Here is a 23698-nt window from a genome sequence, read left to right on the forward strand (position 1 = left end):
ATAGACAAAATGCTCTCCAGGCTCCAGAGCAGGTCTGGACTGTCCCCTGCTCAGCTGAGGACAACTAACACCCTCCTCAAGCAGCTGCCCTTCAGGGTTTCTGTTCGCAGCAAGGTGTCCCAGCAGAGCCACCCCTCGAGCTAGGATTGGCGAGGTGCCCCACAAATGACGGGATCTGTGGCCATCAGGAAAGTACCTTCAGTTTAAAACACATATTCCCCTAATGGTCCAACAGGGTTTCTGAAATTCCACTATTACAAACTCCTTCCACTGAATTAGAATACAAATGCTCCTAGGGAGGGAAACCCATTAGTTGTTCTTGTCTATTTGGACCCTGGCAAGGACTTAGAGTTATAGACTATAAGGAGAAAATTCTGGGGCCACATGGAGGACAGACCCAGGACTGAATAGGACAGTACTTCTTGGAGGAGCCCCAGTGCCAGGAGCAGGGGGAAACAGGAAGAGAGCCCTCTGGGCAGCCAAAGGGCAGAAAGAAGGCACTGGAGGACTAGAGGTAGGAGCTGTCAAAGGAGGGAAAAGAACATAAAAAAGAAAGGAAAAAAATGGTTAAAAGTACATTCTCTTCCAATTGCCTAACTTTTCCCTGAATTGACCATCAAGATCAAGATAATAAAGTGGCCATGGCTGCTACTTAGAAGTTCCAGGAACACAGAAAAGAACCCTCTTCAAGCCCTAATTCTTCTTCCCACAGAACAGTTCCAGATACTTACACCTCTTAACAACATCAGAAGCCCCAACTACGATGACTAGTTAGCCTCTCTCTTGAATACAACAGAGCACAAGAGTGGAATACATCACCGTGAGAGAAAGTGCCCTTCTCCCAGAGCATCTAGAAAGCTGAACGGTGTCCTTATCCCCCTCTCTGCTTTGCTGAGTAGTTTTCATAACAACCACTGAACTGGTTTCCCTTCTGGAAGAACTGAAATGATAGCAGTAACTACTCACAGGATTCACTGACCAGTGAGACTTCCCCCTGGGCACAGAAACTACAGGATCAAACAGGAGAAGTTCCATAACCTAAATAGTACTTTCCTCGGTAAAATTAGTCACCAGTTTGTTCTTGGAGAACAACAGTGATGACACACCAGGGCATTCACAAGAAAAGCATCCCTATCTTTTAGCCTCTTCTGATACAGACGGGCTGGTGAGATGTCTGGGAAAATGACATGGCGGGCAGGCAAGCAGGACGAGAAGTAGGACTCTGGCCACTGCTCTCTTTCTACCCTGCAGAGCGACCCTGTCCTGAGTCCTGCTGCTCAGTCAGTCCCTGTATTTGGCCTGAGCAAAGCTTCCGTGGCCTACATGAGTGTAACTGGACCTACTGTTGTCACAGCCATTAGGCAACGTCAGGTGATGCTGGTCTGAGCCATCCATTCCCCCACTTCTCTCCTGCTTGGTTCTGGGAATTGTTGCACTCACACTTCTTGCCCCAGTTCCTCGATTCCTGGGCTCTGACTCCAGGCTTCAGACTTTAATTCCTGTTTTTAGTATCAACTCTGGCTTCTAGAGCCATTCATCCAGAGGAGAAGACCCTCTATGATCTCCATTTAGAGGGGCAGTAGGGGAAAGGTTCTGACAGAGACTCCAGGCAAGCAGCCAGCTGGGGCCTAGGGGAAGATAATTATTCACAGGATCACAGATGTTAGAGATGAAAAGAACTTGCAAAAACACATCTCACTCATCCATCCCACCTTGTAATGCAGGCCCTTTTCCAAGAGCATATGGCCTGTTCCCATCTGATTTCAAAGAATCTATCATTACCGACAAATACATACTGAGTGCACCTCATGTGCTTTGTGTTGCCCCAATCAGGAGGGGTGGAAACCAAGGGGCTCTCTTCCTCTGGAAAGGGCTCGCACACTGTGTGATGAATTTACCTCCCTCATGCATTGCCTGAGCCCACCTACCTATCTGTCCCATCATGCTCACACAGATATGTTCCAAACACCTGAATACCCCACTTGCAGATAAGCAAGCCTCTGATTATCATGGAAAAATATCAGGGACAGTAGATGCTGAAGGCCCAGCAATGGGTGGCACTGTGGGAGGGTGCTGATGGGGACAATGGAAGCAGCCTTTGGGCACCACCCCCAATGACTGGTAAGGACTTTGGTCTGAAGTAAAAGCAATCACAGCTGATTCTCTAAGACCTTTCAAGAAGTAAGAAGGAAAAGATTGCTCTGAGACCTATCACCATCCAGGATAGTGAGGCAAAGACGCTCACTTCCTTGTCAACTTCTCATTTACTGAGACGAACTTCTAGACTTAGACTGATGTGCATTCGATTTCATTTTCTCCTCACACACACCAAGGTAGAGAAAAAAATTCCCCTAATCCCAGTATTGGTGAAGACTTTCATCTGATCCAGGATCAAATCCTGGGGCATCCAGTTGAAAGTGTTCTGGGTCTAAAGGCCTCAGGTCCACTCTTGACCAGAGTCTAGAGTTTGGAAATAATTGGAGCTCCCACGCAGCTGCAGTCACAGGCCCCATCAGACTAGCGGTGGACCTGACGGTTTTGCCCACCCCTACATCCTTTCTCCTTTCATTCTCTTTCCCTTTCTACTTCTTGTCTTTCATCCCACTCTTGTCTCCCTCTTGGCTCTTATTCTAAATATTTAGGACTTAATCAAGGTCAACTGGGTAAGGGAGGAAATCAACTTTGCCAGACTCCAGTTAGCCCCTGTTCGGATAGCTAGGAAATGCTTGATGTCCCATGAAGGCTGAATAAATAAAAGGGTTCAAAATAAAGTGAAGTATACTGGTGAAACCCATGGGCTTCACTGTCATTTAGATAAGGGTTCTAGTTTCCATACTGCCATTAATAGTGTGGGCCAGTTGCTTTCCTTTCTGATTCTATTTCTTCATTTATAAAAGAAGGAGAATACTACTACTGCCTAACCCCTCTTTGAAGGTTAAACTGCACCATTTCGTATAAAGAGCAGCACCAGAAATGCAGTAGGCATTTGGTTTCCTAAAGGGGGAATAAAATGAAGCAGACTTCTTCTGAAACTCCAAATTTGGCCCATCCCACTCTCCTCCCAACCAGGGCAAATCCAAGATTCAAAACATATCTAAAAGAGTATGTTAACCAATTCTAGGTTAAGACCCTTAAGAGCCTGCACTTCACCTGAATATCAGAGACAAGGGAGTTGCTGAATGACATCTGATGGCGGATTTCATCATCTCTAATTCCACTGACTCTCTTTGTCATTCCCTTCTGTTTTCCTTTCCTTTCCTCATCTCATTTAGCTTCTTTTCATTTTTCTCCAACTCTTCTTTCTCCTTCTTAATCTTTAGTAAGCATTCACTCAACTACATTGCACTGGAAACCATGATGAGAAAGCTCAAGAGCCTGACCTGTCACAGACTTTCAAGAGCCTAACCTAAACAACATGACATGTTCTACTCACCAGTGGTTCTCAAACTGGGAAGTTTATAAAAACAGTAATTAGGAGGGCTTTGCTCCAGGCCTATTAAATCAGAGTCCTGGGGTATGAGGCCAGATAATCTATATTAAAATAACAATAATAAAATAAAATCTCCCCTGTTGATTTCAAACTCCAATCTGTTTAACAACCACTACCATACTCTAAAATCAACTATAAATTCTACCAAGCTCTTTTCTCTTTCTTGCTATTTTTTAACTCCTTCATTCTCACCATCCTGTGATTATGTCAAACTGTTTTACTTTTTGAGAATTTACAATATCTGCTTTGATATAGGCAATGAGTATACAGGAATGGTAAGTATAAAAGGCAAAGAGGTTGGAAGGAGATAGAAAGAGTATGCAGACAGTGGATCCATGAAGGCAAAAGAAGTGGAGCAATGCAGATGGAAGACAGCGGAAATAAGAGTAGGCAGAGGAGGCGGGGGGAGGGTGGAAGCAGCATGCAGAAACCACAGTGCAGCCTGGCTTCCCAGGAAGCCTGTTGCCCTAGCAACGTGATGCTGAAAGGTTAAAGGCTGCTGCTCTCTACAACTCTGGACTACATGTTGCCAAGGCAACAGAAGGCATCCAAGACACGTGGTGGCAGGCCATGAGGACTTGGGGGTGTGCCAGGAATCCTCAGCTCAAGGCAGGCTACACTGGCTAGCTGCACCATTGTGCTACCTTCCACTCTCAACCCATACCTCAAAAGCTCACCCCAGATGCAGCCTTCCCTGTAATACTCTTCTCAGTGCCATCACCCCACTTTGGGAAGAGAGGAAATGATATCCGGCTGCAACTATGTAGACACAAATCCAGGAATAGTCAAGGGACACTAGTGCATGGCAACTCCAAGAACTCAAAAGGAGAAGCAGTCATTTCGTTAGAGGACAATCAGTGATAATGTATCTAACTTCCTCCATTGCTTTGCTAATCTGTTTGCAACTCTGTAAACAAATTTTGTAAAAACAACAAAAGAAAACCTGCATAATGCATAGATCTATCGAAAGAAAAGGATGCCTTGTCTTTAAAGAGGAACTTATCTTCAGTACTAGTATATAACAGAAGCCATTTATTCAAAACCAGGTGTGTATCTGGCAGAGTAATGAGTGACTTAAAAGGTTATTTCATTTAATCTTCGTAATAGTTCTTTGTGGTGGAAGAGTATTAACCACATCAGAGAGATGAGAAAGAAAAAAAATCACAGCAATTGCACATGGTAAGAAGTCACCAGGCTCTGAAAGGTGGAACCAGAACTCAAAATGGCTCCATGGTATATGCTGCATCCACGATTCTACACTGCCACCATCTGAAAAGACACCATATCAGGTAACACAGCCCCCTTCGTACACCCAGAATGAATAAAAAATAACACCATGCCAAGACCTCAGGCCCTATATCAGCCAACTCCATCCAGAGCAGCTCCTCAGCCTCAGATGTACGGACCCTCCTATTACTCATCAAGAAACAACAGCAACGAAAACACTTTCCCACTTCAAGGCTGTTACACCTGCTGTTCTCTCTGCCAAAATGCAGCCCCTCAGCTCTTCACGTGTTTGGTCCTTCTCATCATGCAAATCTTAAGGGCTACCTCCTCTGCGGCCTTCCCCGACAACCCTGACTAAAATAGCTCACAATAACTCTTCCTGCTATTTTCATTAAAGCATTCACCGCTCTCCAAAATAATATTGTTTAACTGCTGTGTCTGTTTATTGTCAATGCTCCATGAGAATACGTCTCTCTTACTGACCACATCTCCAGGACCTCAAATAGTTCCCAATACCCAGTAGATAAAAGATTTTTTGTGAATAAATAAATAATAACTGAGAAAGTATGTTGTTTGCTAGAGGAAGTTTCAAAATCTCTCGTCACTACCTTTGGGAACTTACTTGGGTGATATCTTGACGATGAGCATGTCATATGAATCGCATATGTTTATTTTCCAAAACTTTTAAAACTGCTTCTTTCTGCTTCCTCTTTTGAAAGAGCGTGAATCAAGTCAGGACTGTCACTGGCACTTAAATATTCTGCATGATGAAACTCTTGCTCTGCTACCTCAGATGGCACCCCTTACCTGAAGCAGGCCTTTTGCCATGTCTGTCTGCTAAAAATAAAGTGGACACAAATGTGATAACTCCAGCTACAAGTGCCAGGTTGCTGATTGCTGGTATCTGGCCCTCATATCTGTGAGGGAGGGAAAGGTGATGGAGCTAGCAGCTCAGAGAAACATAGGAACGTATTTGCCAGTAACCAGAGAGATTAGCCTATCAGCCATTTTCATTTGTGTTTAAAATAGTTTTCTCTTAATTGCAACTGACATTTGCTGCCCTGAAATAATTAATTCGTCCATATATTTAATAAATATGTATTAAGGGCTTATTCTGTGCCAAGCTATATGTTAGGTTTTGGATATACAAAAATGATAAAGACCTAGTCCTTGCCCTTGTAAAGTCTGTAGTCTAGCAGGATAGAGAACTTAAAAAAAAATGACTACCCTTACTTACAGTTGTGATATGGATTATAAAATGTATGAAATGAAAAGAAATAAAGGGAAAAGAAACAGGAGTTTTGAATTGAGGGCAGAGAAGAAAAAATATCTGAGGGCATGAGGACCTCAGGTCAGGAGTACAACCCTGGATGAGATGTACCACCTGGGCCCTGGAAAGTAGAAAAATATCAGCACCACACTTAAACACACACACACACGCACATAAAACAAGAAGCAGGCCGGGTGCAGTGGCTCACGCCTGTAATCCCAGCTCTATGCAAGGCCGACGGAGGCGGGCAGATCACAAGGTCAGGAGTTTGAGACCAGCCTGACCAACATGGTAAAACCCCATCTCTACTAAAAAATACAAAAAATAGCTGGACGTGATGGCAGGTGCCTGTAATCCCACATACTTGGGAGGCTGAGGCAGGAGAATTGTTTGAACCCGGGAGGCAGAGATTGCAGTGAGCTGAGATTGTGCTTTGCACTCCAGCCTGGGCGACAGGGCAAGACTCTGTCTCAAAAAAAAAGAAAAAAAAAAAAAACAAGAAGCAGAAACAAAACAGAGTGAGGAGTGCAGAAAGGGAAGTACTAGTGCTAAAAGACAAACCTCACCGTGCCAGTCCCACCAAGGGCCTCAGCAGTGGAACAGCTAAAGGAGACACTGACACTTCACCCTTCAGCATTGTGGCAGGCCTGGGGTGAACCCGAAAGAGCATTCACCTTTGGAAAGAACACCCCAACTAATTGTCCAATGACCGCAGAGCTAGGTGAGTTCAAGATCATACTGCTGATGGTCTGTGTTTCTGTTTGCTTCATTCATTTATTCAATGGAGACTTACTGAATAACTCTCACAGACTCATACTTGCTGATTCCTACCATTTTCCAAACCTTTTCTAGGTACTTTGAACAACCTTAATAATTTTAAGAAACAGGGTCTAGCCCAGGCACAGTGGCTCATGCCTGTAATTCCAGAACTTTGGAAGGCCAAGGTGGGTGGATCACCTGAGGTCAAGAGTTTGAGACCTGCCTGGCCAGTGTGGTGAAACTTCATCTCTACTAAAAAAAAAAAAAAAAGATACAAAAAACATGCAAAAAGTAGCCTTGCATGATGGCACACGCCTATAATCCCAGCTACTCAGGATGCTGAGGCAGGAGAATCACTTGAACCTGGGAAGCAAATATTTCGATGAGAGATCACGCCACTGTACTCCAGTCTGGGTGACAGAGTGAGACCCTGTCTCAAAATACAAAACTAAAAATAAAACCAGAAAAACAGAAAGCAATAGGGTCTATTCGTATTATTATTTTATAGATGAGGAAACTAAGGATTCGAGAAGTTAAGGTATTTTCCAAAGGTCACACAGTAATGGTGACAGAACCAGGAAACGGCTAAGGCGGTGAGATTCCAGAACTCTCTCACTTAACTGTGGCGTGTGTATTCATTCCTAAGCCTGCAGAAGACTCCGGGGCTTAAAACAGAAATGTATTCTCTCACGGTTCTGAAGACCAGAAACCTAAAATCAAGGTGTCGGGAGGGTCGCACTCTAGGGTTCTAGGGGAGATTCCTTCCTTGCCTCTTCCAGCTTCTGGTGGCTTTCTTAGCTTGTAGCTCAACAACTGCCGCCTCTGCCTCTCTTCACATGGGCTTCTCCTCTGCGTCTGCATCTTCTCCTCTTCTGTCTCTTATAAGGACATTTGTCATTGAATTTAGGGCCCACCCAAATAATTCAAGATGATCTCATCATGAGATCCTTATGTTAATTACATCTGCAAAGAGCCTTTATCCAAATAAGGTCACATTTACGGTTCCAGGGATTAAGACATGGACCTATCTTCATGCTACCCACTGCAGTGTGTATAGAGTGCACAATTTAATAACTGTTGATTGTTTAATAAAGGTTAGCTGCTACTATGCACCTGACACTATGTGCTGGGAGGACAAAATTAGTAAAGCATAGCCCTGGCCCACGATGAGCCCACTCTACAGTGAGAGAGAGATGTGTTAACAAGACAGGTTATAATAAAAGCATGAAGAGGGCACAGGTGAAGTGCAAGAAAAGAAATGGCAAATTCAATGAAGATGGGAGTCAGAAAAGGGTGCCCGAAGAAATGGCAGGAATTCTCTGATAAAATGAATAGGCATTTTGGGGTGGGCAAGGAAGAGGACTTCTAAGAAGAGGAGGCGGCACAGACAAAAGCGTAGAGATGTAAAACAGTCAGAACCATTCGGGGAGCTGTAAATAATTTATGTGGCTTGACACTGCTGCTCAAGGGCAGGGAGGTTAAGAGAAATCCTGGAGAGGTAGCCTGGGACCAGATTAAAGACGACACTGCATTCGAAGCTGAAGGAAGCCAGGGCAGTTAAGCAAAAAAGTAATCAGATCTGAGTTGCTAAAGAATCACAGTTAAGTTTCCATGTGGCAGCGCAGACAAGAGAGAATGAGTGCCAGCCCTCGGGTCATTGCAGTGTGCATGGAGTTGAGAAAACCAATTGAAGCTACTAAGAAGGTGGAACTAACGAGGCCCCATTACTGTTGGAGAAGAGAGGGCCCTAAGCTGATCTCCAGACTGAGAAATAACTCCGCTTTTAGAACCCTTGGTTTCTACAATGCTTCTCTTTCCTTGCTCTTCTTGTTCACGTCTTATCTGTCTGATAATTCTGTCTTAGCTCCTTTATCATCTGCACGTTGCACCTCTCCTGGCCATCCCTCAAAGGGTGGTGCAGCCAGGGTTCTGCCCTTGACCCACTCTGAGCCATCTCATCTACTCTCATGGTTTCAGCTATCCCGTCCTTGCAAATGAGGCTCCTAGCTACATGTCCAGTCCAAATCACTCTCTCTACCTCCAGGCCCAAATCCAGGTCCTTACTAGACATTTCCACCTATATGACCCACCCACGTTCTAAAGTCTATGTATTCTCAGTGCTGCTGTCACCAAATCTATGACAAATCTAATTACTCTTGTCATCGTAATTTTTGTGACTAGCACTAAAAGGGTCAACAGTGTTCAGTGCTGCAGAAGGTCAAGAACAACTTGAAAAGTCCATCGGATTTGGCACTTTGGAGAAGCGAGAGATGAGGAAGTGCAAAAGGCAATTTCAGACTACCCTTTAAGGAGATGAACTGTGAAAAGAAGGAGACAAGGAGGAAGAATGAGCATGAAGGAAAGCTTTCATGTTTGTTTAATAAGATGAGAGTGATTTGAGCACATTTATGGGCCACAGTGATAATTGGTATTTTGGTTGCACAACTGATATTTTGGGTAAGACCATTCTCGACAGTGGGATGCTAACACATTTATTACAGGTCACTTAACATGCCTGTTCTCTAAGTTCTTAATGCTTGTGGCGCGCGCATGCACACGTGCACACACATACACGTTATTATGACCTCCAAAAATCACCCCCATACATTTCCAAACATCATCTAAGAATCCCTAAAAGGGAAGATACCAGTAAAGAGGAATAAGTCGATAGTTAAGAAAAAAAGGAAATGACTGATGAACCAAGATCAGAGTTCTGGAGGACTCATTGAGAAGACTGGACTAAGGACACAAAAGAGGGTTTGGTGTGAGACAAGGGAGATGCAAGATGTTTGGGCTTTGACTCATACAGGCATTGGTTGAATTCCCAGGATGTCACTTCCTCTGAGACACATTGTCTGTAGACTACACTGTCTGTTGACTGGCCCCAAAACCATTCCCACCCCTTCCCGCCTTATCACTTCCACCAGGGAGACTTGCAACACCCACAGGGTTGCCCATGTCACATTGTCTGGGCTCATGAAATCAAGGATGCGGGGAAGACTTTTTCTAATCCAATATCGACCCACTGCTTTTTCCTTTGTTAAGTATGAGCATGATGGATGACTAAAGCTGGGGCAGCCACCTTCCAACCATGACAAAATGCCAGGAGAACCCCAGATGTCACCCCTGACATCACTGAGCCACTGCACCACCCCCAGCAGCCTCTGTCTCCAGACTCTTTGTTCTGAGACACCCACAGACTCATTTGTTTAAGCTACTGTGAGCAAATCACTACCTAAACGTCTTGGGCCACAGAGTTAACTTCTCTGATCTATAGTTTCCTCGTCTCTAAAATAGAGATAAAATATGTACTTCCTAAATTCAATGAAAATATTAAATGAGAAAACATACATAAGATGACTAGCTCAGAGTTTGACAAAAATAAATGATCAATCATTGTTAGTCTTTCTCATCATAACCTCGTAATTTACAATAATTAGATCTTTGTGTAAAACAGAATTATAGCAATAAACATTTATTGTACTTGGAAAGATAGAATAAAAATAACCACCTTTAGTGTTACTCTCCTGCATGCTAGACCCTTAAATTACAGAATCAAAATACGATTTTCAATAAAATGTAGATCTAACAATAAGACAAAAAGAATCACAGAAGTCTCAGAAAAAGGAACAAGAATATACTCTTGGCATAGAAACCATAATTCAAGTTTTTTCAGCAACATCAATGTAATGTAAAATTAGTTAGCAACGTTTAGTAAACTTATATTTCCTTGTCTCTATAACATTTTACTACTTCTTACCTAGTACCATTAATATTTTCTTCAAGTAATAATTCACTTTTTTAAACATACCAACACTTCCAAATCTGAGTGACTCTGATTCAAACACTATTTTATTCTGCTGTTTTTAAAAATTGATCTTGACTTGTCTTCAACACTTATATCCTATGTGCAGCAGTTTGTTGAAATCATCTCATGTCTCTGCTTTGAAAATCCTGGTAAGTTCTGATCACGTCACAATCAGCAATGGCATCACCAAGAAGCTACTGAGCTATTGTTTATCCACCGTGTCTAAATGGAAGCATGTTAACATCCCAAAATCTTCTCTTTCTGTTAATAGGAAAAATTAGAATCCACTTTCCTCAAATGATTTAGGACAAGTTTGGTTTTTAAAAATGCAAGATGGCATATACTGAGCGTCAACTGTCTACCATGCAGTGGGTACACTGCATCATGAAGCTTGCTACCCCCTGTGAGCTGGGTGTTATTTTTGTTTCCACTTTACAGAAGGAGATTTTGAGGCTCAGAGAGTCTGAAGAGTCCAACTAAGGTCACACGGCTGAGAATGGGTAGAGCTGAAGCCCATTGGCTCCAAAGTTTGCATTCTCTGCTTGGGCTGCTACCTTCTCTTAGACACCAGCACATCCCTGGAAAATGTATGACAAGTGATGGCTGGTGTATTACTTTCCAGGACCAAGTGCCTGTATTTCTGTGAATGTCAAAGCAATTTCTGGGCTTAAGTGAACAGTGCACCTAAAGAAAATCCTAGCTCCATTTTTTAAAGACAGGATGTGCTGGCCAACAAGAAACACATTTCACAGAAGCGGGTGGAAAGAGCCAGCCAGACAGAGCTGTAGCTCATCTTTCCCATCTTTCCCCGAAGTATAGTTCAAGGAAGTCGGGAACATTGAGAGAAGAAACTGAACTCCAGGTAATTTTACCCTGGCTCACTGTGTGGACTGGGAAAAGGTTTTAAAGTCAAGCGCATCTGAATTCAGATTTCAGTCGCACTGTTGTTCTAGATGTGTGACTTTGGTCAATGTACATAAACTATCTCTGATTTAGTTTCCCCATCAAGAGAGAAGAAATAATACTACTTCCCTCGTGAGACTGCATGAGAATTAAAGTGCTCATTAACATCATGCCTGGTTCAAAGCTGACATATTATGTTAGTTTTTTTTCCTCTCACTTTCCTACCTCTATATCTTAATAGCCCTCATCCAAGAAATGCCATAACACTACAGTTTGCTCCCAAAGTATTCTGTCCCAGGGAATATCACAGACAACTAAAAGCAAAATAACAATCTAAGAGACACCAGAAATTAGTGAAGAAGCATAGGGTAAGGTATGAGTAGCATGTAGCAATCTTGGTTTCAAGATTATGTTTGATATGCAAATCCATATGAGCCAAGGGAAGACAATAGTCTATTCCCAGTGTCACACACCACTGCTGGCCCCTACTCTCTCCAAACTAATTGTCATTAAGCAAGTGGGGGTAGAAGATAGGGGAAGTGGGGAAGAAGATGAAGCCAAAAAAGAATAGGGCCATCTTCCTAACCCCAATTAGATTGCAAGATGTGGCTCTCAGTACAGAAAATGAGAATGCTATTGAAAGCATCCATTCCCAAAGAAGTAATTTATTATTTATTTATTTATTTTTGTTTTTCTTTCTCTTTTGAGACAGAGCCTTGCTCTGTCACTCAGGCTGGAGTGTAGTGGCACAATCTCGGCTCACTGCAACCTCCGCCTCCCAGGTTCAAGCAATTTTCCTACCTCAGCCTCCAGAGTAGTTGTGATTATAGGTGTGTACCACCACATCTAGCTAATTTGTGTATTTTTAGTAGAGACGAGGTTTCACCATGTTGGCCAGGCTGGTCTCGAACTAACTTAAGGTGATCTGCCCGCTTCGGCCTCCCAAAGTGCTGGGATTACAAGTGTGAGCCACCGCATCCGGCCCCCAAAGAAGCAATTTAGAAAGGAAAGAATCATAACAACAGACCCCACTGTAAGAATACTTTTGCATGTCCTCTAAGGAGGAGTAAGATAAAGAATGTGATACACATTTCGGCTACCATGCTACGCCCTGATCAGCGCGTCCATTTCCAGGCCCTGATTTTCCACTCAGCATACCTTTTCCTTCCCCGTTCTTGCAGTATTAGAGATTGTATCTTGCATCCTTTCACCTGCTCCTACTGTCACTTCTACCTTTCTGCTTTTCTTCCTACTTTCTGCCCAAGACATTCTCATTAGTTCTAATGCCAAGGACAAAATAGTTGTCATTGACTCTATCATCGCCTATCACTACTCCTTATTTCCCTCGCCTACAGTGTCTTTTGCCATGGTACAGCTCTAAAATCTCCCACATACTTTATTTCATTTTACCTTCAAAATGTAAGGTGTGTAAGGCAGAACACAAAATTTATATCTCATAAACTATAAACTGAGCATCATGTAGTATAAGTAATGTGTTTGCCCACATTTTCAAAACTCATCAGAATGGAGACTAAAATTCAGGAATGTGTAATTCTTAGTTCAATGTTTTGTGAAGCAGAATTGTACAACAGAAAGCAAGGGTTTCGAAATAGGTGTTCCTGAGATTTGAATCCTAGTCCCACTGCTAATACTGTGCTGTGATACCCTGGATTAGTTACTTAACCTTTCTAAGCTAAAATCTGAAAACCCAGGGAAGATTTCAGACAATCAGTAGAAAAATCTCCTAGAAAGAAATGGAAATACATCTAGTTTCAGTTCATTATTCGGATTCAGATGGGCATCTTAAATCCTGGATCTCAGGGAGAATAAAAGCAATTATAACAAGGCAAAATAAAATAGGCTCTTTATACTCAGGTGGGGAACTGCCAAAAAGCACCTCATACATTTTTAAACATTCACCATTACTATTCTAAACACTCTTCTGGTACAAGCACCTAGGAATTCTTTCCAGGTTAGAGATTTTCTTTAAGGGACTATGCCCTTTGTGGCTTCAGCAGACTTCCATACTACTTGTGAGCCTCAGCTTCCCTGGTGGGGTGAGACCAAGACTCCCAATCTCACGCTTCAGAGCCTTTCACCAGATTTTCACGTTTCAACCATATGCCCTTCTTGGGTGGTCTCCAATTTAGAGCTTTTCCTACCATTGTCCATAATGCTTTTCGATTCCCATTCTTTTCCTGCATCATGATACATAACATCCTCACTTTCTTCAAACTGCTCCATGCAGCCTTCAGCTTTACCTGCTGAATGTTATGCTGGACACTTTAGTGAAGCACTTGCAATGTATCACCTCATTTAATCCTCAACAACCCTGTAACGAATATATTATTATTCCCATTATACAGGCAAGGAAATCAAGGTCAAGAGTCAGGGACTGATGACTTGTCCTGATTCCAACATTTAGGAAGTGATGCCTGAATCCAGCCTGGACTCTAAATTCTGATTTTTTAATAGCCCTACACTGCTAGTCCCCATGCTTCTTTCCACCATAGTATAAAGCTCATTTCCTCTTTGAGAAAGCAGAGGGCTAATTAATGTTTTTACTGATTAATTGGCATATGCAAAAAAGTGAGCACATGCTATCCGACCAGGTGCTGAACCACCAAACTGTGTCTGTGCTGTTGTCAAAAGTCTTGGGAACAAAGCTGTCTTTCCTGCATCAAAAACTTCTTGAATACAAATTTTATCCCTGTAATGCAATCTTCCAGAAGAGCACTTACTAAGTGGGTTTCATTGGAAATAAACTAACAACAAAAACCTAAGTTAAAACAGACTGGCAATTACCTGTCTCTGAGAAGGGGAGAGCAAAATAGAAGGCTTATTGATCATTCTTCAGACGATTACTATAAGCCTTCAATGTCGCCAAGCACAATGTCTTAGACTTTCTGCATCAGTTCTACTTTCAAATGTTTTGTCCTATTCCCCTGTTGATTAATGGTTGTCCAACTGTGTGCCCCCAATGCTATGTTTGTAAAATATGATTATGGTACTTAAAATAAACTTCTATTAAAAAAAAAAAAAAAGCCCGCCCTTAGTTTTGTGGTGTTTTATTTTTTAATCTTGTCCCAAAGGCTTTTTTCTCCGAGATCTGGGGATTCTTTTTATTTGCCTTTATGCAAATCTGTTAAGCCCCCAAACATTCCTCTGCAGGGCTGCTGGGAAGTTTGCTGCTGACACTCTCTGTTCAGGTAGCTCCTGCCACCACCAACTCAGCATCAAACCCCTGGGGCTGAGTCTCCAACTTTCCAGGATCTCCATTATTAGAACTTTTTCTTTCTTCTTTTCCCTCTTGCTGCTTAGAAACCATTCTTTTCAGGTCAAAAGTCAGATATTTAGGCTATTTTAGAAAAGCATCTAAAAGTCATTGCCCACCTCCTTACTTGGTGGAGAGAAAGACATGATGGAATATTTGGGTGTGATAGCAATGAAGGCAGGAGCAAGGGGAAAGAAAGTGACCAGAGAAGATCTCATTATAGTGACCTAGAAGAATTCACTTTACTGGTATCAGTTCTCCTATTCACTCCTAGAAGAAGGCAGTAGCCAATGGGTCCTCTGTGAAATTGTGTTACACCCAAGGGCTCCACCATTTCATACCCTTGTTATGTTCTCTTGTAGTTAGATTCCAGGATTGCCCGACTCTGAATCACATAATAGATCACTTTCAGTCAGAAGACATCCCCCACAATGCTATATAAGAAGGGAGAAAGTGAAGGACAGTGAGATATACGAGACCATAACCAGTCATTTCCTTGAGAGGCAAGAGAGCACATAGCCTTTGAAGCTAGCAACCAATGTTAAAATCCTGGCTTCCACTTAGGAGCTATAGCATTTTGGGTATGTTATTTAACCTCTCTGAGTGTCAGTATCCCCATCGGTAAGATAAAGATTAAACAATACCACTTAGGTCACTAGGTAGTTAAGAGTATTAAATAAAACAGTGCTTACAAAGCACTAAGCTCCTAGCATATGGGGAACATTCTCAAAGCCCCTAGGATACATCAGTGAACAAAAAGAGTTCAGTCTCTCTACATGTTCTGCATCTTACTTCATATTTGAACATTGATGTTGTGGATTTGTAAAAGGTACCAGAGAGAAGCAATCAGTTAGTTTAGGCATAACCTTTTCTACTGGGGAGAAATAATATAGGTTGCACAATAGCCCACATGAGAAAAAAAAAATCATTTTTACCTATTGTGCTCTCAAAGTAAGTACGCACTTATCTAGATAATTTTAAAATTTGCTTTTATCCATATCAGAATTCTTTTGATGCAAAATTGTGCCCTCAAATTGCCACTGTTAAAGTAAAATTTTCTAAGGACAATCATATTTAAAGAAAAATCTACCTGAAGTACAACTCAGTAGGTTATGCCAGTCAGTTTATATTTTCCATTTTGCTTATTTTTCCCACTTCCCTTAGCATGGGCTATTTGTGCTAGTGCCTGTTTTCTAACAGCTGTACCTGCACCCACGTAAATGGAAGAATATATTTCTCATATGATACTGGAATGTCTTTACTCAACACTTTCAACTTGACCTTTCCTAGACCGAAGGGAAGCTCTGAAGCAGAAGCTAGTCATCTCTGCCTACTGCCGACAGATGGCGGTAGTGGTCACGCAAGGTTCTTTCAGTCTCAGTCAAGTCGCTCCACTTGGAGTTGTTCTCAACTAGCCAGGTAGAATGCTTGCGGTGTCTGTGCTAGGTTTTCAGGTGTTTATAAACATTATTAACCTGAAAGCATGTCTTCTGAGTACAAAACTAAAGGCAGTTTTGAGCGTGGTGATAAAAAGTATAAGATGACAATGACAATTGTAAAAACCCAAAGTGATGAAAAATGGTAAACGTAGCACTTGTGGTGAAACAAATTATTCTAAGACATGAATGGCTGCAATGGACAGTGCATATGCACTAAGAGCTGTATCTAAGCAATGCACAATAATCGGTAAAGCAAGGAAAATAACTGAATAACTGATAATATGTAAAAACGAAACAACCCAAACCAGAATAAAACACTTTTTTGTGCAGTTAGAAATTAAGCCCCAATGTCAAGTGGCAATTAGTCATATGACAACCTAACGTGAATGCAGGAGAGGCTAGGATTTATTGGAGACTTTAGAGCAGGGGCTGTCAATCTTAACCGCACTCTAGAATCACCTGAGGAGCTTTTACAAATCCTGAAGCCCAGGCCAATAATCAGAATCCCTAAGCGTGGGACTCAGGCATCAGCAGTGTTGAAAGCTCCTCAGGTGATTCAAATGTGCATCCAAGATTAAGAACCATTGCCTTCAAATCTAAGCATGGGGAAAATGAGGTTGCTACAGGTTCCATGGATTAAAATCTATTTGGATGTGCAGATCAATGTGTGTGATAAGCGTTAATTCCTTGGCAAAAATTATTTCCCTATAACATTTGTATCTTCAAGGAGAGAAATCAGCTGCCTCGAGAGAGTTTTCTTTTTATAGTCTTGAAAACAGTATGGGGGAGAACATGTATTGCCAAGGAATAACAGAGTATGCCTTTCATATACCTATTTGAAAAAAATGTATCCCAGAGTTACAAGCGTCAACATCCCTTAGTCATTTCAGTGAGTCCATTTACAAACAAGTGGACACATAAACCTTTTCAAAATGATAGGAGCTTCTAGACACCAGCACCTTTTCCTCACTTTCATCTTTAAAAGATTAATCGCTGACCTACCCATGCTCTCAATGCAATCTGGTTACCTTTCATCATTAACGACCAAGTTTTATAGGAAAACAAATATATGGTTTAGTCCTTAGTACAAACCCCCAAGCCCGTCTCGCTGCAGCCCCTTTTTACCTTATCTGCCATTATCATAGAGGAGCCCCCGTGGATGCCCAGGATGGGGGTCAGAGTCTGTGCTGAAATGAAATCGAGGATCTGGGCGATGGCTTCCTGGTCTGTGTCATCAGCAAACACCACCCCCTGGATCTTCCTGTCAGACATGAGATCACAAATGCGGGTGATGATGCTCTTTGGGTCGGTCTCATTCATGGCTACCAGCTCCACCCGGGGCACCACGGAGAGATGGTGGAAATCATCTTTCTCGTGGGCATCCTTGATGGCCACCTCGTCGGAAGTGCCCACGAGGATGACAGCAATGCCAATGCTGGGGGGGCTCTTCTGAGAACGAGCTCTGCTGCCTGACACGGCCAGGACAGCCAACACCAACCAGAACTTGGGAGAACAGCACTCTGCTCTGGGCTTCATCTTCAACTTGTCGACTCCCTGCAAACACAAAGAGACAGTGTGTTAACATAGGACCCACACCACGTAACCTGTCTTAGAAGAGGCTAGATACTGCAATTCAAGGACCTTATTTCCTTTCATTGAGCACCAAACCCAAGTCCATCTACGAGCCTACCCTCTTATCTCTGGTATTTGCTCTGCAGAATGAGAGAAAATGAAACTTTCAAAAGCCTCAGAAATCCGTGAGCAAGGCAATAAAAGGTGCTATTGCTATAGTCATTGGCAGCTAGAGACAGAGACAGAAGAGGAAAAGAGGATGTGAGTGGTCCAGGTGGCCAGGCGAGTCCATACACACGAGTCTCCGGGCACTTGCTGTTGCTGCAGGACTCCTGGCCCTCCTGTTACAGCCACCCTTGAACTGTTCTTGGGCTGAGGGGTGGCAACGCCAGGCCGAGTGAGCAGAAAAACGTGCTCAGCAGAGGTGAGCAACAGAACATGGGCTGGACAAACTGGATGTCGGGGGCTATAGGTACACAAGCCCTGCATTCTTGCTGCCTCACCTTACGTTTGCCTCAATGAGGACAACAGCCAGAAAATTCTTTAGTAACCCTGTTAATATCTGGCTCTTAATACTAAATTGCAAAAACAACTGATCCATGACTAGTATTTTTAAATCATTGTCTCAATTGATCCTTACAATAACCCAGCAGGGAATAAAATAAGAAAAACATTATTATCCCCATTTTATAAATGTGGAAGCCAAGCCTCAAAGAAGCTAAATGTTCTAAGACCATGAACCAATTAAGTGAAATAAACCTGAACCCAGATCTTCTGACTTCTGTATTCCAATTTGTGTTCCATTACACTACATGGAACTGCCTCTCAGATTACCAATTATTATAAGGAATACATATTACTCCAGTCTGTTTATGCACCAAAATACAGAAACTTAAACAAATACTATTAGTAGCTGAAGTTATGTTAGAGCCACATTTGAAAAACGTTCCTTTTTTTTCTTACGCCATCCTTTAGCCGTGACTTCCCTAAAATGACTAATACCATCTTTTCATATAATTTATCAGCTTTTACCTACAAAGAACTCCTTCCTTTTTACTTCCACACATGACCCTAAATCTTACTTTATGCACCGGACTAAGGACACAACGTTCTACAGAATATAAGCCATGGTCATCTCTCTTTATGCTTCTCCTCATTCTCTAAGAGCTCCTCTTATTTTAATATAACTAGTTCTGCTTACGTTGCTTTATTTTAAATAATCAATGCCCACTATTCAGGCGATGGCTACACTAAAAAGCCCAGCTTCACCACTATACAACATATCCATGTAACAAAAGCACACATGTACTTTCGAATCCATAAAATTAAAAATTAAAAAATCATTTATTGTACATCTTTTATATGCTGCACACCATGTTAGACATTTCCTCATATATAATCTCTCTGATATTCATGGACACCCTATAAATTTGACATTTCATTCCCATTTCTCAAATAGAAAAACAGAAGCTCAACACAGTTATGTAATTATCCAAGGTCAATGGCATTATAACACCAGCATGCCAATACATAAACACAGCATTTTAATACTCCAAGGAAATATTCTACAAATTGTGCCCAGAACCAAAACCAGATTCTCACTCTTTTACAAAGAGAGAGAAAGCATGAACCAAGGATGAAAATCCTGCTTCCAATCTTTCACTTGTTTCAAATAAAAAGGTGAGAGATTAAAAATCTAAAAATGTTGAGTTTAGCTAATTTTAAAAAATCTTGAAGGTATTCAATAAAGTAAGGAAGTATTTGAGATGAGCAGTTAATCTTGACTGCAAAGGGCATTAATGATTTGGGAGTAAGATGCTGGGGACATTTTGCGGCTGAAGAAGCACAAAATCCAATCCAGTTCTTGGCAGAAAACATTTTGGAACTCTTACTGGTGTAGTCATCCTTCAGTACTGCCAAGAAGGAGACCTGTATTGATTGCCTTGTCTCTCTCTCACAAATAAGTTGAGTAGCTCGGTGGTTCATGCCTGAGAAAAGTTTACTCCTGACAGTGTTCTGGTCTCTGTGTCTCTGTGAAAACAGGGAATGACCACGAACCCTGGAAACCTCTGCTGATGGGCTGTATCGAATTTAGCAGGAGAACCAGGGCCTGAATTCCTCCTCCTAGAACTTAAAGGAAAGTAACACTAGACAGACAATTGAGTAGTATTGATATTCAGAGGAAGACAGAGGGATTTACCACAAAGACCTGTGGACAAAATACAAACACACACACACACACACACACACACACTCACAATCTGTTCAATTCCAAGGACTGGTTCTCAAAAAAAGCCAAAGGATTTAGCATTTGTCACAACTATAGGCTAACTTCATTCCAATGGTATTCCAGTCCTACAGTTACAAGTCACTAAATTAGTTTCCTTCACATTTAAAAGTGGCCCACTCTGCCATGACAGTTTATTAACTTTAATGCACTCCACACTCTCCCACTTTGATGTTTTATTTGCTCTCTCTGAAATATCTCTTGTGTTCCTCTATTTTGTCTCACACAATATATTATATTTTGCTATGCAATGGCTAGTTGTGACACCCAAAGAATAGCATCTGGTTTTACAGAGCATCTCATTTATACTCAGGATACAGCAAAGCACTTTACAAAGCAATACATTATGGGAGATACCAGGAACAGAGGGGCTGTGAGACAAAGAGCCTACTTTGAATACAAACTCAATTTCAGACATTAAAATGGGATTCATTGAGAGAAAGCATGTAGCCCAAGATAAGCAGAGTGCCTTTGCTCCCTTCCTCACAGAGACCATGGCAAGTCTTGACTCACCAGCTCTAGGGAAGTCTTCCTCCCACCATCTCATTCACTGCACTTACCCTCCCCTGTAGAATTGAGCATTGCTTCCTTTGGGCTCTCACCATAGCCTGAATGTGTCTATTTAAATACATATAATCTCTTATTATCAATATGTGATGATGTGTCCACATACTTTAACTAGTTGATAACCTCCTGGTGATGAGGATCCAACAGATACAGATGCTATCCTTCAGGACCATGGTCTAGCAGACTATACAGACATAGACACATAAAGAAAATGTTGCCTCATTTGTATCACATTCTTGAGCTCTAACAGTGCCTCATATGCAATAAGGAAGGACTCAATAAATGGGGCCAATATTGAGTTTCTACTTTTAGGATGAACCATATAAAATTGTCAGTATTTGACCATTTTTGACCTATAATAGTTCAACCTGCTGTGTGCCAGATACTATTATTGCCAGGTAATTTTCATGCATTATTAGACACTCATGAAAGCATCATAAGTCATACTTTCCCTTTATTACAAATGAGAAAACTGACGGTTAAGTACATGACCAAGATCACACAGCTAATAAGGGATGGCATCAATTTTCAAACCCAAGTTTGTCTGGCTCCAAAGCCCTTGCTGTTTCCCTTCTGGGGCCTCTCAGTATAATATGAGTGCTGAGTGAATGAATGAATGAATGAAATCACCAACCAAAATCAAGTTGTGTTTTAATACTAGTTCTGCATTAACACAGTGCCTGAGGATGGGCCAGTCACCAAATCACCATCTCTATGCTATCATCGGTGAAATCAGGATAATATACCTAACCTACATACCCGAAAGGTTTTTGTGAAGATCAAATGAAAATATGTATATGGAAGTGCTTTGAAGAATCTAAAATACGCACAGATGCAAAGGATATTACATTTAAGCTTCTATAGAAGCTGTTCAAGGAGCCTAGCTATTTATGATAGCACAAAGTGAGCATGTGGGAGGTGAGGGTGAAAAAATGGCAGACAGAGGCTGAGAAGAATGTTAAGAGGAACCTCGTAGGGGGCAAGAGGTATTAGTTCCCTGAGCAATGTAACTCCCTGAAAAAGATGTCACATAATGGCCTCAGGGTAGCAGCGACCTCCACTGACAGCTTACTAGTCACGTAGATGAATTCAAGAGTCATTCAGGCCAGGGCCAGTATTGGGAATCAGTGGAGCTCAGCATATCCAAATCATGCCATGAACTCAGGAACCAGGGTGCACAAGCAGTACTAGCAACAAAGCAGGAAAATTAGAGAGCTGTGTTTTAGTTAGGTAATTTTTAATAAGTTCACTTATTCGGCTCTTTGCGTCCTTGAAGCTTGGGCTGAGTGATCCCTAGATCCATAGTAAACAGAAAACCACAGGAGCTTATCTTCATGCTAGTAAATGGTACAGGGTAACTACAGCAGGAAACAGTCTACACTTCACATAAAGCAGACTCTAAGGTAAGACACATCTGGGTGAGAAGCCAGGCCAACCCTGTCCTTAGAAAACTGAGTCCTGGGACAACCCCAACTGGAAGGATAAATGTGACTTAATCAATAATTAAGTCAAAAATATTCCAAGCACCATCTTTTAATGCAGGCAGGATGTTGTTTGGAGTGATTCAATTAAGGAGACTATGACTGGAATATGGCAGACAGTGAGTGAAATTAAGATTAAAATGCCAGAACTATGCATCAGGTCCAGTTTCCCAATCTACCAATAAAGACGCGAAGTTAGGAAACATAGGCTTAAAATGTGTCACATTAGAGAGTGGGGAAACAAGAATTCTCTCATATAATGAAAGTCAAGAGAAGTATAAATGAGTATAACCTTTTTGGAGGTCAAAGTGGTAGTATCTATCAAAATTTTAATATAAGACAAAATAAAATTCAAAGGCAAAAATATCAAAAGGGACATTAAGTGGTATCACATACTGATACCAGGAAGATGCAATCATTATGAACACATATGAGGCTAAAATATGGACTTTTCATATATAAGGCAACAAATAAAATTTCCATGGGGAGAAACAGACATATCCAACGGACAAAAGATCTTATTAACTAAGACATTAAAGATATTCTTTTAAAGCATGAGTTATAAGTTTGAACTAGTTCAGATACCTAGAAATGCATACAGAACAGAGAACAGATGTTCTTAAGTACATACATGAAAAATATTAAATCTACAAAAATATGTCACTAAATTTTAAAGAATCAATATAAAATCAATTGCCATTTTTCTATAATTTGATTAAATTAGAAGAACATTTTTAAAAGTAGCTAAAAATACTACATATTTAAAAAAATTTTTTAAACTTGTGATTAAATAAGTATAAGGTTAAAAGGAAATCATAAGGGAAACTAAAAATTCCTCTGAACAGAATAACAATGAAAATACTAAATGTCAGAATTTCTCCAGCACAATTAAAGCAATTTAGAAAGAAAAATATATCTTTTCTTATAAATATACATTTATAAGAAACCAAGAAAATAAAATATAAAAATTAAATTTTTACTTATTGCATTAGAAACTTGAGAGTCAACCCTAATAAACAAGAAAATAATAAATGGATGAAACAGAAGTAAAAAAAAAAAAAAAAAAGCTGATCTTTTAAAAGACAAAGTTCTGACAAGATGAATCAAGAAAAAGATAGAGAAAATGCAAATCAAAGGGAAAATGACATATAATAAAAATTTTGAAATAATGAATATTATGTAAACTAGCTATTTTTTTCACTTAATGTGTAATATTCAATAAGAACAGCAAATACAGAAAAGGACTTAAAAGAATGTAGAACATTTGAATTAAGTTTTAGAAATTTTAAAAATTGTTATTGAAGCCCACAACCCTAATTCATCAAAACTACCCCCCACCCTGACTCCTTCACTCTCCACCCAATCATCCCACCACCCCACCCCACCTCTGCCAAAATAAAAAGAAGCAAAACTGATATAGATAGTTTTATAGATTAAGTATATCAAAGTTGTAAGGAAGAAACAAGCCTTGCTCATAAAAGTGGAACAAAAAGAAAAAGAAGAAAAGCTTGATTCTGGATTTAGATAAGTATAGTATAAGAAAAGATTATTATAAATCCCTTCCACTTATGGACATAAAGGCAAAAAAAACCCTTAAAAATTACCTAACTAAAACACAGTA

At 41.0% G+C, this 23698-nt stretch overlaps 1 protein-coding gene across 1 annotated transcript in view; it reads right to left on the reverse strand.

Annotated features, from left to right (window-relative positions):
- The window catches only part of GRIN2B (glutamate ionotropic receptor NMDA type subunit 2B), a 421963-nt gene that overhangs the window by 279912 nt on the left and 118353 nt on the right, over positions 1 to 23698 (reverse strand). The window contains exon 3 of the mRNA XM_012447678.2: positions 17296 to 17724. Within this exon, the coding sequence (XP_012303101.1) occupies positions 17296 to 17706 (411 nt within the window). The 5' untranslated portion in view covers positions 17707 to 17724. The remainder of the gene's footprint in view (positions 1 to 17295; positions 17725 to 23698) is intronic.

This window comes from Aotus nancymaae, unplaced genomic scaffold (genome assembly GCF_030222135.1).
Source record: "Aotus nancymaae isolate 86718 unplaced genomic scaffold, 86718_ANA_hifiasm-v0.15.2.pri h1tg000016l, whole genome shotgun sequence".
Taxonomy (NCBI): Eukaryota; Metazoa; Chordata; class Mammalia; order Primates; family Aotidae; genus Aotus; species Aotus nancymaae.